Here is a 14,514-nt window from a genome sequence, read left to right as displayed (position 1 = left end):
GTATTGCCACATGCTGGGAACCCTTTTGGGAACTTGTTCCCTGCTGATTCTGTTCAGAACTACGGAGGAGTGAGTCCTAGGGTGACATCTCAACCTTTATATGAGGCCTTCTGTTAAGAGCTGTTGTTTGAAAGAAATCTCATTCTTGCCTAACTAAGGCTCAGCCTGCTTAGTGGTTCTAGGTGGGTCAGGTAGGTCTGTGCACCCATCCCAGGAGGAGGATGTGAGGCTAAAGAGCTGCCGAGGCTCATTCATTTCTCCCTTGGCCCTGTCCCTTCAGGGCCCCCCAGTCAGGGAGAATGTCTAAATGGCACAGAGTGTTGCATCCAGGTCTTTTGAAAGGTACAAGAGCAAGAGGTCCCAGGAGTGGCCACTGTTGCCAACAAGTATATTCTCCAGAGCCAGCTCCAAGGAGTTAATTGGTGTGTTTTCTTCTAGAAACTGGTGATTAACTTTGCTTAGGTATAAATGTATGTATATGTAGGTGCTTCCTTTGTGAAAGCTTCCTATAAGCCTGATGCATAACCTAGTCTTTCCCTCTTACCTTTCAGCGGACAGCTCTGACAACTCTGATTTGGAAGATGACATCATCTTATCTCTGAATGAGTGAGGAACCGTCACCATGTGGAAGACATTCTTGATAGGCGAGAAACTGAGTCAGATGAATTCAGAACACCTTCCTTTCCCTTTCTCCCAGGGCTGTCTTTTAAGGAACTGCATGCCCTGCATTCAGAGGATTATGGCTTAGAGAGCCTCACTGGAATCTGAGGGTCCTTCTAAAACAATAACAACCACAAAAAAGACAACAGGGGTTAGGCCCTATTCTGCTTCCCCCTTCTCCTAGGATGGACAGCTCTTTCCTCAAGGGAAAAAAAAAACATGTCTCTGGGGTTATTTCACAATATATTTTCTTTGTATAACGTTCTTTACTTAAAGAACAAGAAATAGTTTTTTATAAAATTTAAAAAGAAAAAAAAAAACAGGCATTTATAACTGAGGGTATGAACTTATATCCACCAGGTCTCTTGTCCCTGCACTTCATTTTCTATGGAAGAAAATGATGTCTAAAGAACAATATAGAGGCATTTTTACATACGTATTTAAATGAAAAGGAAAATCGTGGTTTCTTAAATTGATAAGGATTAAGAATATTTTATTATAAATATAATATATGATTTTTTAACCTGTTCTGTTGCCTCATATGCTGTCAGGTTAATTTGTTTTCCTTCGTGCCAGAGGTGGGGAAGAAGGTAGTACATTGCTTGCTGAGTAAATGCCTAGATTCACCCACCTTTATGGTTTGGGGGCAGCAAGGTCGTTGTGGATATTGGTTTTGTGGAGTTGAGGGAACTTAGGATATAAGTTCACTCCCTCTATTTTTCTTTGTGATTCAGTTTTTCAAAAAATTTTTTTTCTTCCCTTTCTCCCCAATGTGGAAATTACAAATCAAAGGCCTTTTTCTTTAATGTAAAGTGTATTTATTTAAAAAAAATACAAAATAAACTACAAGTCTGTCTTTGTTTGTTTATGGCCTTTCCCTGTTCTCTTTTACCAAAGTGCAGTGGTCCCTTTCCCTGCACCTCTAGCCAGCCAGTAGAGAAGACGCCTTCCGAGAGGCAGTCCAGGATGGTTGTGAGAACACATTCTGCCCAAATAAAGCACTCTGGGGAGAAAAGTAGCTTAGTCACAGTATCTAACCCTGGTCTGCTGCCCTCCCCCAGAGGGAGTATCGGTTTGTGCCCGAGAAGCACGCTGGGGTGGAGGAGGAGGTGCTTGGGCCTGGTCAGCTGTGGACACCTCTCTGTCCTAGGTTCTGACTAAAGAAGGCAGCTCTGCAGTACAGATCTAGTGGAGCTGACATGTTAGGGGTCCTGGGTGCTGGCAAAGCTAAGGAGTGGCCACCTCTCTAGTTAGTTGGGTGACTGTCATTACGATTTCCTCAAGGGAGAGTTAACAGCGGACCAGAGCTGTTTTTCACTTTTGGCAGTTTGGAGGCAGCGGGGGCTGGGCCCGGCTGGGTTTAGACAGGTCTCAGGCCTCTGAAATCAGCCTGTGGTTGGTGAACATGGGGAACCGCCAGGGAAAGTGCCACATGCTCTGACCTTTTCACTTAACCCACCTCACCCTTTCCTCCTACAATAAATAGATTGCAGTCTCTTCGAGTTGTCCAAGTAACAGCTTCTTGGTTTCTATTATGTAGGTATCAAATAGCTAGGGACTTTTCTCCCTTTGCTGAGAAGAGGGGACAAATTTGGTTGTGAAATAAACAAGACAAGACGGCTATAACTCACCAGGGGCCAGCAAAGCCCTGCTGGGCTTCAGAGCACCATACAACTGATCGCACACTGAAGTGGGCCTGTGTCACACAGGTACCTCTTGGTCCTTTAGAGAGCAGAGGTCTCAGCTCTTACGTTGCTTCATGCCTCAGCTTAAATGGGTTACTAACACCTAACCAGTGGAGTAGCCTTGACTGCTGGTGCTGGATGGGTGCATCAAAAGAAAGCAGGTTAAAAGTCAAGAAGTAAAAACGCTATTCTAGTCATGAATTCAGCTGAGCTGCTGCTGGCTGCCTCCCTCAACTCTGCCAACAGCTCTTGGGAGTGCCTGCAGGTCTCTGTGGTGGCAATGGGGGCCTCCAACAGGGAGGCACAGTTCTGGTTGACTTGACAACCCGCCCTTAGGGCAGTGCCCTGAGAGGCTAAGGAGACATCAGCCCTCTTTCTTACTATACCAGAGCTGAAAATCTGAGTCACTCAGAAGAAACCGGTACAATTTGCCTCAGATTGATTTCCCGCCCCCCATTTAAGCGCCACCTCAGACAGGATCTGAACCCGCAGGTGGAGGCACTGGACCCCTGCAGTTAAATTGTTCTCTTTGTGGGGCAGTCCTAAATCAACCAGCGCCTTGACTTCCTGCCCTACTAGGGCTGGCCAAGGCCTGAGAGTTCACAGAACCTGTGTCTTAAGAGCCAAAGGAAGGAAGTGGTTGAGAAGAGGGTCACACAGTGGGCTGTGGTTCTTTACCAAAACTCTATAGTTCTTTTTGGGGCCAGAGAGCACCTATCCCTGTAAAGTAGACAAAACAAAGGTTGAAGTGTCTTCTCCAACCACATTTCCTAGCAGGTTTATATCTGGAAATGCTGCTAGGTGGTGTAGTATTCTGGGTTCTGAGCACCCACCCTATGAAGAACAGCCCAGAGAAGTTTTGGACGTAACAGGACAAGGCAACTCTGGCTGATATGTGACCGAGGCATTTCTCAGACATCTGCAGGAAGCCCTGCAATACGCCTTCAAGCCACCCCTACCTTGTTTACTCTGAACAAGGCCCATTCCTGCTCTGGCAGTACGAGCTACCCTGGGATGGTGGCACTGGGGTCAGCTGGTCCCCGCCACGGACTTGCTCAGACACCTGGCAGTTGTGCCACAGCTCAAGTACAAACTGGCAAACACATTTAACACTTCCTTTGTTCATGTTTTCTGTTGTGAACATGCCTGTTCTCTCATGAGCACCAGCTATAGCCCAGTGAGCAGTACCTCCCCAGGCACCTTCCCCTGTTCATTTTAAATCCCTAAGGTCTCAAAAAGCCACCTCTTCCCTGTCCTTGTGAAGCCTGTATTGTCCAGGCAGTCCACCCTCCAGGCCTCACCCTCCACCTCAGGATGGTCTCTCAAAGCATCCCAGCCGTCCCATGTTGCCCTGCATGGACTGGGAGTGGACCAGGCCAGGAGAGTGGAACAGAACCTGGAGTTCCTGGCCATTTGGGGGCTCACTTCTCTGAGGCTTCTGTTGTCCCTCAGCTCTGACAGTGATCCTTTGGGACATCCAGACTGCCACACAACACACTCTGAAAAGTCTATTTGGGCAGTGTTCTATGTTGACAACTGCTCTATGACTGGCTTCCCTCCTTAGTTGACGGTGCTGGCTTCGTTTGTCCTATGACCTCATTAGAGACCAGGGATGACAGCATTTTTCTCTTTCAAGCCATCTTTCTCTCCCAGCTGGAAGATGCCTCCACATTCCTCCCCAGCTTGGCTTCAGTGGCTCTGACGAGCACTGCCCAAACACCCTGGCACCTGTGACTTCATTTCCCCACAGAGGCACCCTTCTCCCACCTCAGCAGCAGGGCAGGAGGCTGAGGCACACGTTCTCACCTTACACCCGTGAAATTGATTAGTTAAGAGTATCTGTCTAATCCACCGTGCTCCCTGGCAGCACTGCAAAAATTCTTCAGTCCAGGGTTTGTAGGGTCCCCTACAAAGCTCTAGGTACTGGGAAGAGGTCCCCTCCACTATACATCAGCCCCAAAACAACCAAAGGAAGAACCAGAGTGGTTCACTGGGTAAATTTCAAGAATTAGCCAAGAGAAGCTTCCTCCCACCCTCCATTCCAGCACTTGGCCTTCAGGGTCCCTGGGGGGTCTGAGGCAGCTCTGCCTCCAACGGGGTGCTCCTGGGCTGCCATGTTAAGGCTGGAAGGGAGGCTGAAAAGAAGGGGAGCCTGCTTCAATCCGTGACACCAAGACGCTGTGGCATCAATACTGTACTCTTCTTCCCCGTGTCTACAAGACCACAGAACTGCTAAAGACTACCTGCCTGCAAAAGACCTCAAGATTAGGCACATTGTCCAACAGCTACGGTTCAGACAGATCAACACACACATTTAGGGCAGAAAACAAAAACTCCAAAACTACCAAAGCTGCCGGCTATAGACCTTAGGCTCACCCCCTTCCTTTGCATGGGCTCTGCTCAAGCAGGCAAGGCAGGGTGCCAGAGGCAAAACGAAGCCCACCTGCTCTCAGCCAAGGTTAAAAACAAATGTGAACGCAGTCCCGACTCGGCCCAAAGAGCTGAGGGGCCGAGAGCGACCAACACAGCAGGACTTTGAGCTAATACCAGTGCTGTGAAGTTGACGTAGGGCATTTGTGTGCGTGCAGTGGGGAAAAGTCTTCCATTCATTGAGGAAAAACTCGATTAAACCAGGACTCTGAACAGGATTAAAAATCCATCCTCTGACAAAGGTTTTACTGACAACTTTCCATACAGTTAGTCAAAAAATAAAAAAAATACAGAACACAGCAGACAGTATCTCGTACACTAGAAATCAACGTGACAGGAGTCCCTTTTCTCATTGCTGGAAAAAACCAAAACAAAACAAAAAAACAAAATCCCCAAATTTAAGAACTTAGTTTTGGTGGGGGTCAGGACTCTGGTTCCCCCATCAAATGAACCAAAATAACCCAGCAGAGAATTCAAACCAAGGGGTAGGGGGAAGGGTGGTGGTCGGATTTTAAAAGAACTGCTTTTGTGACACAAACGCGGAGCTGGAGCCAGGTCTGGGCTAGGCAGTGTCTCTTACTATAACTATCACCATGTGTTCCTCCTCTAGCTTGCCCAATGTCCTCAGTGCTGACTGGAGGTACTGCTGTGAAAAGTCGCAGGGCGGGAAGGCGTAGAGCATGCCCGTGCTGTCTCTGCCCTTGGACCCACCCACCGGCAGGCTGATCACCCCTGCGGCCTGCTTCTGTTTCAAGTAGGAGACCAGGTTCCTGAGAAGCCGCCTCTGTAGGCCTGGCTCCACCGTGGGCAGCCCCTCAGTGCCAGGCCCGCTGGGGGTCGCCTGGGTGGCTAGGAGCACCGCATAGCCATTGGGGCTCCCCTGCTTGATGCGCCGCGTGACCTCATCGAGCTTGGGCTGGTCCAGCCGCAGACGCTGGGCAATCTTCAGCTGGGTCAGCTTGCTCCCGGAAGTGTGGTCTTTGAGGAGGCCCGTGATAACCCCTTGGTCCCCCTCTAGGATGTGCATAGATGTTGGGAAGCAGCTGTTTTTCAACACTAGGAGCCCATTCCAACCCAGCTGCAGTGTCTGGGCATACTCGGAAAGATTCTTGAGCTTTTTGGTCTCGTGTTTTGGCTCTTCTAGAGGCTTGGGTTCAGCCTCAGCGGTCCGATGATTGCGCTCGCTCTCTCGGGTCTTCTTCCCATGGGAAGAGTCTGGAGCCTCGTGGTGGTGGTGGTGGCTCCGCTCCTCAGCCCCGTGTCTGCTGTTGCTGAGGGAGTTGCTGCTCGACTCCTTGGTCCCATCACTGGAGTGATTCTCCTTACGGCTGCGCTCAGGAGTGCGGTCAGAGCCCCGGTCCACCTGTGGCCCACCACCCTTGGTCCTGCTCCTCTCCTCGTAAGGGGAGTGGGTTGTCCTCCCGCGGTCACTGGAGAGGCTCCTCCGCTTCCGCCTCTCCTCCCAAGGCTTGGGCAGGCCCCGGTCCCCATCTCCCCAGCGCTCCCCACTCCGGCTGCGCACTGAGCGGCTGTAGCCCTCCAGGCTGTTTCGGCGGTCAGAGCTTTTACTAGGGCTGGTCCAGTCCCCTTCCAAAAAGGTCCGGTCCCGGTCTGAGTACAGGAGGTGTGGGGGGGTCCTATCCCGCACCCGGAGGTCTGCATCCAGGCTTCGATGCCGGGTATATCCATCTGGGAGCAGCTCATAATGCACAGGGAGGGGTGAGGGCTGGTACTGCTGGGGATACCGGGTCTCCTCTGCTTTGGCAAAATCCACACGCAGCCTTCGGTCTGGACCACCCAAGGGAAAGCCCCTCATTTTTGCGCAGGCGGCCTGAGCTGCATCCAAGCTCTCATACTGGATGTAAGCAAAACTATCTCCCTTGACGTGATCAATGGTCCGAATGCTCCCGAAGCGGTCAAACTCCCGGGCCAGAGCGGCCAGTGAGGTGTTAGGTCCCAGGCCGCCCACCCAGAGGCGAGTGGTGGGGTTGGCCTTGCCATAGCCTATCTTAATGGGGTTTCGGCCAATCACCCGGCCCGACATGGCCACCTTGGCCCTGTGGGCCATGTCTAGATTCTGGAACTTGAGGAAGGCATACGCACCACCCTGGCCACGGGCAGGTCTCTTGATGACCACCTCCTCAATGATGCCGTACTTCTCAAAGGCCCGCCGCAACTCCACCTCGGATACGCTGTGGTCCAGGTTCCCGATGAAGAGGTTGCGCGTGGCCCGCTGGTCGTCCTCAGGCATCAGGTCCTCCTCGCACACGGCGGGGTAGCCGTATGGGCGCCCGCGGTCGTCGTACAGACCGTAGTAGTCCAGGGCCCGCTCCCGGGACAGTCCTACTGCGGCGGCGGCGGCAGCATCCAGGGCAAAGGCCGCCGCGGCGTGGCGGGCGCGGGGCTCCCGTAGCGGAGGGGCGGCCACGGGGGACAGAGAGCGCTGCTTGTACTGGTAGCCGCCGTGCAGCGGCAGGTAACCGAGCGGGTCGGCGGGCGCGGGCGGCCCTGGGGGCGGCGTGGAGGCGGCAGCACTGCTGCTGCTGCTTCGCCGGCTGCTCCCGCCGCCGCCGCCGCCGCCGCCGCCACGCAGGTACACCGGCTCCACCTTGAGCGGCCGGTCGTAGAGCAGCAGCTGGCGGGCCAGGGCGTGCTGGCGGGCCTCGCGTGCGTCCTGCGGGTGCCGGAAGTTCACGTAGGCCACGCGGCCCAGCTCTGGCGTGTGCGACAGGCGCAGGCTGATCTCGCCAAAGCGCTTGAACTGGTGAAAGAGTCGGTCCTCGAGATGCTCGGCGGGCAGCGCGGGGCTCAGGCTGCTGATGAGCAGCGTCTTGTACTCGGGTGCGGCCGTCGATGAGCCGGGCCCCGCGGGCTCGGCCCCGGGCGGTGGCGGAGGTGGCGGCAGCGGAGACGCGCGAGGTGATGCACCTGAAGCGCCTGGGTCCCCGGAGGCCTTGCCACCGCGTCCCCCGCCGCCAGCGCCCGAGCCCGAGGAGCGGCCGCTGCTCGCACGGTGATTCGCGTCCCCGGCGCCGCGGCCGTCGCGATGCCCACCCCCGCCGCCCCCGCTACCGCGGGGTTTGTCGCGGGCCCGCGTTGGAACGGGATGCTTGGCGCCGCCCGAGGCCTTGTGCGCCGCCCGCCGCCCGCCCGCCTCCGCCTCCCGTTCGCGCTCCCGCGGCCGCTTGGCCGACGATGACGAGCCGCGCCCGCTCGGGCTCGAGTCTCGCTCGCTCTGCCTCTTCATGGCGCCGGCGCGGCGGGCGGGCGGGCGGCCCGCAGGCCCCTCACAGCGGCGGCGGCGGCGGCCGAGGAGGCAGCGCCCCCGGCGCCGCCATCTTGGACAAAAGGACTCGGCGCGGCGGTGGCGGCGGGGCGGGGCGGGAGCGGCGCCCAGGGGCTGGGCGTCGCGTTATCAGGCAGCGCCGGACTGTCACGTGACCCCGTGGCAGGCGGGGCGAGAGCTACGCCGGGTGTGCGTCATCGGACTGCGCCGCCCCCATCACGTGACCCCCGGGGGCGGGGCAGGGAGGCCGGCAGGCGATCGCGGCCCGGCATTGAGCTCTGGCGCCACCGCGCGGCCTTGGGGCCCGGCTGCGCGGAGATGGGGGCCATCGCGAGAGCGGGCCTGGTTCGCTCCTGCCCGCCCTAGGCTTCCCGCTTCCGGCTCGGGGCCCGCGCTGCGTGGAGGAGTGGCAGTGCCTGTGGGCGCCGGGCTCCCGACTCTTGACCCAGCGGCCTCTTTACGTAGCATCCCCCGACTGGTCCGGGATCGACGGTGAAGAGGATCTAAGCACGCCGCTCCCTAAGCCCTGTCCAGCGCCCACGCCCCACAAAGCAGGGATCCTCCGCATTCAGGTATCACCTGCTGCGGTCCCTCGAAAGGCCGCGATGACCAAGGGCTGTCCATGCAAAAGGCGAGGCTCAGCAGGGTTGAGGCGGAGAAACCTGAGCCAGCAAACCCGCCGTTTACCGAGTGCGAATTGGCGCCACTAGGTCCACCCTCTGCTGCGGCCCTCCGAGTAGTGGGCTGTGAGGGCAGGGCCACGGAGCCAAGGGCGAAGAGAAGGCCAAACCCAGTCGTTAGCATAGCTTGCTACGCTTACCTCTTGAGGCTGACCAGTGCCCTTCTATCCACTTCCAGGGCCAGGACCTCTTCTCCAGAGGTGAGGTGCGGGGGAGGCGGGGAGAATCCTGCCTGGGTGCCCAAGCGGCCTTGGGATGGTTTTATTTCCGAGAGCTGCTGGACGCATCGCAGAACCTGACCCTTCTGCACGGAAACCGTGGGGGCGGGGAAGAGGCTGCCAGTTCCTCCTCCTCCTCCCACGACCATACATAAAGCAGCTCCCGGAGCAGCTGAGACAAGTGCAAGGGGAAAGCTCTTAAAAGAAACATCTGTAACATTGTCTGATCTTAATTCCGCTTCCAGCAGGAACGAGTTAACCCTTCGTAGATAACCGTGGGGGTCAGCCCTAGAGTGGGAGTGGTTGGGTTGTTTTTCTGTTCCTGTATTCAGTGTGGCCTGTAGGCCATGGCCATCTACTTCCTAAGATTTCTATCGTCAGCCGTGGATTTTCCCAGCACCTATAAGGGGCTCAGGACACACTGCGCTGGTCACATCTCAACAGCCCACCTATTTTCCCCAAACAAGAAAATCTCGGCCTGAGGAGTAGCTCAGCGTTCTTGCTTTCCCTCTTAGACATCGTGATGAGGATGTGCTGAATGTGGGGCTGCTGTTGGTTGTCATTTGTGGAAGACACGGCAGGTTGTAACAAGGCCTACATAGGCAAACTGAATTCAGCCAACTGCACAAATGTGATCTGCAGTCTTCCTAGGAAAGCACTGCTTTAGTCCTTTTTTCCGGTGGTCTCCGCAGGCCTGAGATGCAGAGGGTTCTCCACCAAGTCACAGCTCATGCTGACAACTGGGTTTCCCAAAGCCAACCCTGGAGATGAACTAAAAAACCAGACTTGGGACAAGACCTCATCGATTAGCCTTATCTTGGGAAACAATGCAAAAGGTAGTCTCTCACTGATTCTTTGTATAAACCAACTCCTGCAAATCGAGCAAAACTCCAATTAGGCATCAGAAACTTGGGGCTGAGAGCAGACCACAAACTCAGATGACCACGTAGATGGCCAGATCTAGACAGTGCTTGGCGGAGGTAGCCAGGCTGAGAGCATCTTAGAAATGTGATGGTACAGGATGCAGGCAGTTACTGAGGTCATCCTCCTGGAAAGCCACACCAATCATACTCTCAGTCCTGCAAGAAAGCCCCTCCCTCCTAACACCAGATGCGACCCCCTGGGCTCTGCTGGAAGCTGTGTGGCCTCCTGCTCCTCTTGTGTGACTTCGCCTCAGTGACCTCAAGTGACCTTGGAGGGGGCGCCTCAGGCACAGCCTCCTCCAGGATTTGCTCCAGTCCTGCTCAGCACCCCCCCTGTGCCTCAGTCCTGCCCTGGCATCTCCAGCCCTGGAGGACTAGAAAGCATAAACTGGTGGGATCTTCATTAGGGTCCAAATCCTATTTCAGATTAACTTTAATTCTCCAAGGACAGCTAGAAATTTTCTTCCTTTAATAAAAAATTCCCAGACACACTTTGAAGTCCTAGAGAAAACCAACAACAGAATAAAGTGAATCCCCCAATGGGGGCGCTGGAGAGCCAGCATCGTCAGGAAAGCTCCAGGCTTCACACGGACTTTCAGGAGCCGGCCTAAAAAATAAATTACAAAACGGCTGTGGGGAAGGCGTAGGTGCGCTGCCTTCCCTCAGGGGCAGCAGAGGCGGGGCAGACTACAAGTCAGTCCGTGAACTGGCTGCCTTGGGGGCATATTTAGGCATCAGTTCATTAATCTTCCGGATGTAGTCAGACTTCTCTGCACAGCCTTTGCATGTCTCCCCCCAGTCGTCCAGAATCTTCTTGAGCTCTCTAACCCGGAGCTTCTTCAGGTCCACCGTGCGCAGGTCGATCTGCTTGTCTGGGGGAAAGAGCAGGGAGAGCTGGTGGGAGCAGCAACAGACACCTCCCTGTCCCAGACACGGTCCCGGGACGGGTCACACCCACAGGGCCCCCCAACCCTTAAAACAAGCAGCCCTACTGGCTGGAGGGGGGACAGATGCTTCCAGATGCGTGCTGGTGTGTCAGCACCCACAGCACCACACCAGGGGCACTGACCGGAACGCTGGTCTCCCGAGGGCAGTGTCCTCCCATATGTGCGGTGCTGCCAGGGACCAGGATGGAGGCCATGTGGTCCTTACAGGACAAAGGTGGTTCCTGCTCCCCAAGTGCCTTGACAGTCACTGGAGAGTGACAGCTCCAGGGTGACAGAGCAGATAGATCCCCCAGCTCCAATTTCCCACCATAGGCCCTGGTCGGAAGCTTGCCCTCCATGACTGCTTGTGACCAGAGGCCCGGGGCCAACCGCCCCTGTTCCAGGGCACCTCAGGAGACCAGACATCCTTGATGCAAGTGGGCAAACACAGGCCCTTGGACACTTGAATCGCAATAAAATAAGTTGGTGTCTAAATTTTATAGACAAGGACAACTATTCCTGGTCCTGACTCTTTCTGAGCACCTGGCCTGCTTTGTTCTACCAGAGAGCTCTTCCACAAGAGGTGCCACAGTGCCAGCACTCTTCAGAAGCACACAGCAGTTCTCTTCAATATAGTCAAGATTTCTGGGCCTTCAGCAGGATGAGCCTATTAAGCCCAAGTCAGCCCACATCCCTTCTTTGCTCAAAAACCCATGTCCCTGGGGCCTGGGTGGCTCAGCCAGTTAAGCGTCCAACTCTTGATTTTGGCGCAGCTTGTGATTTCAGGGTCATGGATCAAGCCCCTCATTGGGTTCTATGGTCAGTGGGGAGTCTGCTTGAGATCCTCCCTCCGTGGCTCCCACACCCTAAAACAAATCTTAAAAAAAAAAAAAACAAAAAAACAAACAACCTCTCTGTCCCCCACCCCCACCCCCTGGACAAAACCAAACCAAACCAACCCACATTCCCAACTTTATTCAGATTAAAGATCTGAAGCCAAATCTTCACCAACCTGCAAGGCCCTCTGTGACCTGTCCACACATCATGCCACTGCCTGCCTCTGCACGGCCTATTTCCTCTGCCTGGAATGCTCTTCCATTAGCTCCCTTTGGCTCATCTTCTACCGCCTTGAAAGTTGGCTCAATGTCCCCTCCTTGGGGAGGTTTGTTCTAACCTCCACTGACCAAGAATGCCAGATCCATAGCCCCTCACTTCACACCATCTAGCTGTAGATATCACGCACCCTGGCTCTGGTTTCTCATTGGTCTCTCCCAGCTAGAAAGTCAACTCCATAAAGCCTGAGCACACATGCTCTGTGTTGGTTACATAGGCCTGGCCACACTCACCATACTTTAGCTCACAGATCTGGCTGTCCTTCTTCTTGAGCTTCTCACAGACCTTCTCCACAGGGATGTGGTGGGCCAGGGGCTTTGACACCTCGTTGATGATTTTAGTGGCAGCATCGTCTGTGGCCCCAATGTAGTAGCACTGCAGCAAGAGAGGACAATGGCCTTTAGGCGCTAGAGAGCCTTCTCCTCCACAACATACTGACACCTCAAAACCTCTGTTTCTGGCAGGGACCTCATGTTCCCATGCCCTGCCTGTACTGCCATCAGACTGTCAGTGTAAACCCTGGGCTCTTAATACATGCCCGGTCCTCAAGCAGACAGCCTCCAAGTAAGTTTACAAGTTACCAGGATTCAGACCTTTACACAGACAAACCAGCAACCGCCAGGGAGAGTAAAGCTACAAAAGCTGTCATTTTGTCAGGGCTCTTGTCTTCAATTCAGCCCCAGCCCACCCTGTGCCCACTGTTATCCTGTGTCCTCGCACGTGGCCTCTGGTACTCACAAAGGCTGTTCCCTTGGCCTGGGATGCTCTATCCTGTCCGACAATGACGACTCTTCCTCAGAAAGATTCTTGACTATTCTGCCTAAATCAGCACCCACCCTCTCTGCCAGAGCACCCTGGTCATTTTCTCCAGGACCCTTATCTCACGCCATGTGTTTGTCATTTCTTACCGCTGATACTCCCGGTGCCCAGCACATAGTAGGTGCTTGATCAATTCTAACAGGATGAAAAATATCCTAACTGCAGACCGCAGGAAAGCACCTGCGTCCCACACCAGCATCCGGGCAGAACAGAGGACCTCCTGAACAGCAAGTGGACAGGGCCAGCCCGGGAGGGTAACCAGTTACTCACCAACCGATTCTCTTTGCCTCTTGCTTCCCGGCAGAATTTTATAAGTTCTTTTTCAATAGAGGATGGTGAGAATGTGACATCTCTGTCTTTGAGGTCCTGATAAAATCTTCCCAGATAAGAGATGCAGACTGGAAAAGAGAGGGGACATGCTCAGCAATCACCAAGTTGTACCCCAATCCACCAGGAGGGAACTCCGTCAGCAATTTTAACAGGAGACACGGAGGTGAGTTTTTCTATCACCGGGGTTTCCCAGGTGCCCGACTCAACCTGGCTCCAAGTTGCTGGGGTCCCCCCGCCCCCCGTACACCCAGGGCACGCGGGGTACGAGCATCACCCGGTGACCTACACACGGCTCCTCCCTGCTCCTTCCACAAACTTTAAGGCGAAAACGAACACGTGTCCTTGAGATGGACTGACTGTGACCTCGTAAGAGGCCAAGCCGGAGGGCGAAGACAAAAACGATCCAAATGCTTCTCTTTTCCAAACACAACGCCGAACCCCGAGGTGCGGCTTCGCAAGCCCACGGGCCCGGCGCGGTGCCCACGGCTGGCCCTAGGGCTCCCGACCTGAGCCTGGGAGAGCCTCTGCTCAGTGATGGGAAACGACAAAAACTCCGGCGTTCTCTCAATGTCAAGCCAAGTTTTCTGCACGACCTAGTCCCAACTTTTTCTTGTCGGGCCAGTTTCCTAGGCCCAGGAACTATGTTCTAGGCCGGCGTCTGCCCCTCGGACAGACCCCGCTGGGGCCGGTCGCCGCCCCCTCCCGTTCCAACCCCGGCCTCTCGGCCGCTCGGTGGTTTTCGGCGCCGCCGCCGCCAGGCGGGCCTCGGGGCGCGGACCCTGGCCCTGCCGCACCTTCGCAGTCGCCCGGCCGCAGAGTCCGGCCGCCGGGCAGCACGCTCAAAGCCAGCGCCACCGCCAGCCCGTGCGTGGCCCACATCCTCCACCGCCTCCGCCGCCGCCCGACTGAACCGCGCCCGCCGTGCGGCGCTACCTCCAGGTCCCGGCCGCGCGCCGTAGTTCCCCATTGGTGGGCGGCCCCCGCGCCCTCCTACTCGCCGCGCTCCCATTGGTCCACGGGCCTCGGAGCCCAGACGGGCGGCTCCACGCTCCCCTTCCCTATTGGCTCGTAGCGTCGCCCGCCCTTGGCCCTAGACAGTTGTCGGCCGCTGATTGAACCAGGGTGGCCCGCAGGAAGCGGCGGCGGGGCCGGCGGAAGCGCCCGGGCCGCCATCTTGAGTAGGGGCAGCGGCTGCGGCTGAGGCCGGACGCCCTGGATTGGAGGGGAGGTCGGCCGCACCCCTGCGCCCGCTGTACCGTCCTGAGTACCCCCTGCTCTGGGAACCACGCCCTCCCGGAAAACCCCGCGGGCTTCCCCTCCCGGCGGTCCCAATCTTGGCGCAGGCCAGCGGCTGTGAAGTCAGCCGCGGCCCAAGGGCAGCCTCCGGGCCGCTTCCTTTTCTTTGCATTTTTTCACACAATCCCGTGGGCGGGGGATCCAGGCT

General features: G+C 55.8%; 3 protein-coding genes across 5 annotated transcripts in view; 1 reads left to right on the top strand and 2 right to left on the bottom strand.

Annotated features, from left to right (window-relative positions):
- DCAF1 (DDB1 and CUL4 associated factor 1) overlaps window positions 1-1,516 on the top strand; it is a 74,759-nt gene extending 73,243 nt beyond the window's left edge. For all 3 annotated transcript variants that reach the window (XR_005988820.1, XR_005988821.1, XM_041761067.1), the window contains one exon: window positions 552-1,516. Coding sequence is in view for 1 of the 3 variants with exons in the window: in XM_041761067.1 (XP_041617001.1) it covers window positions 552-610 (59 nt within the window). In the remaining 2 variants the exon portion in view is untranslated. The remainder of the gene's footprint in view (window positions 1-551) is intronic.
- Window positions 1,517-4,993: 3,477 nt separating this feature from the next.
- Window positions 4,994-8,139, bottom strand: RBM15B (RNA binding motif protein 15B). The gene has a single exon (XM_041761068.1). It carries the CDS (start codon window positions 8,020-8,022, stop codon window positions 5,338-5,340), a length of 2,685 nt encoding a protein of 894 aa, XP_041617002.1. The 5' UTR covers window positions 8,023-8,139; the 3' UTR covers window positions 4,994-5,337.
- Window positions 8,140-10,328: 2,189 nt separating this feature from the next.
- MANF (mesencephalic astrocyte derived neurotrophic factor) lies at window positions 10,329-14,094 on the bottom strand. The gene is given in 5 exon segments (XM_041761069.1): window positions 10,329-10,754; window positions 12,155-12,296; window positions 13,011-13,138; window positions 13,865-14,040; window positions 14,042-14,094. Coding segments are annotated over 5 exon segments (669 nt in total). The 5' UTR covers window positions 14,080-14,094; the 3' UTR covers window positions 10,329-10,569.
- Window positions 14,095-14,514: the final 420 nt, after the last annotated feature.

This window comes from Vulpes lagopus, chromosome 7 (assembly GCF_018345385.1).
Source record: "Vulpes lagopus strain Blue_001 chromosome 7, ASM1834538v1, whole genome shotgun sequence".
Classification (NCBI taxonomy): domain Eukaryota; kingdom Metazoa; phylum Chordata; class Mammalia; order Carnivora; family Canidae; genus Vulpes; species Vulpes lagopus.
Note: the sequence above shows the minus strand (reverse complement) of the source record. Positions and strands in the feature narration are given on the sequence as shown.

Coding starts and splice junctions, on each gene's coding strand:
- RBM15B (XM_041761068.1), bottom strand. CDS start 8,022: ATGAAGAGGCAGAGCGAGCGAGACTCGAGCCCGAGCGGGCGCGGCTCG.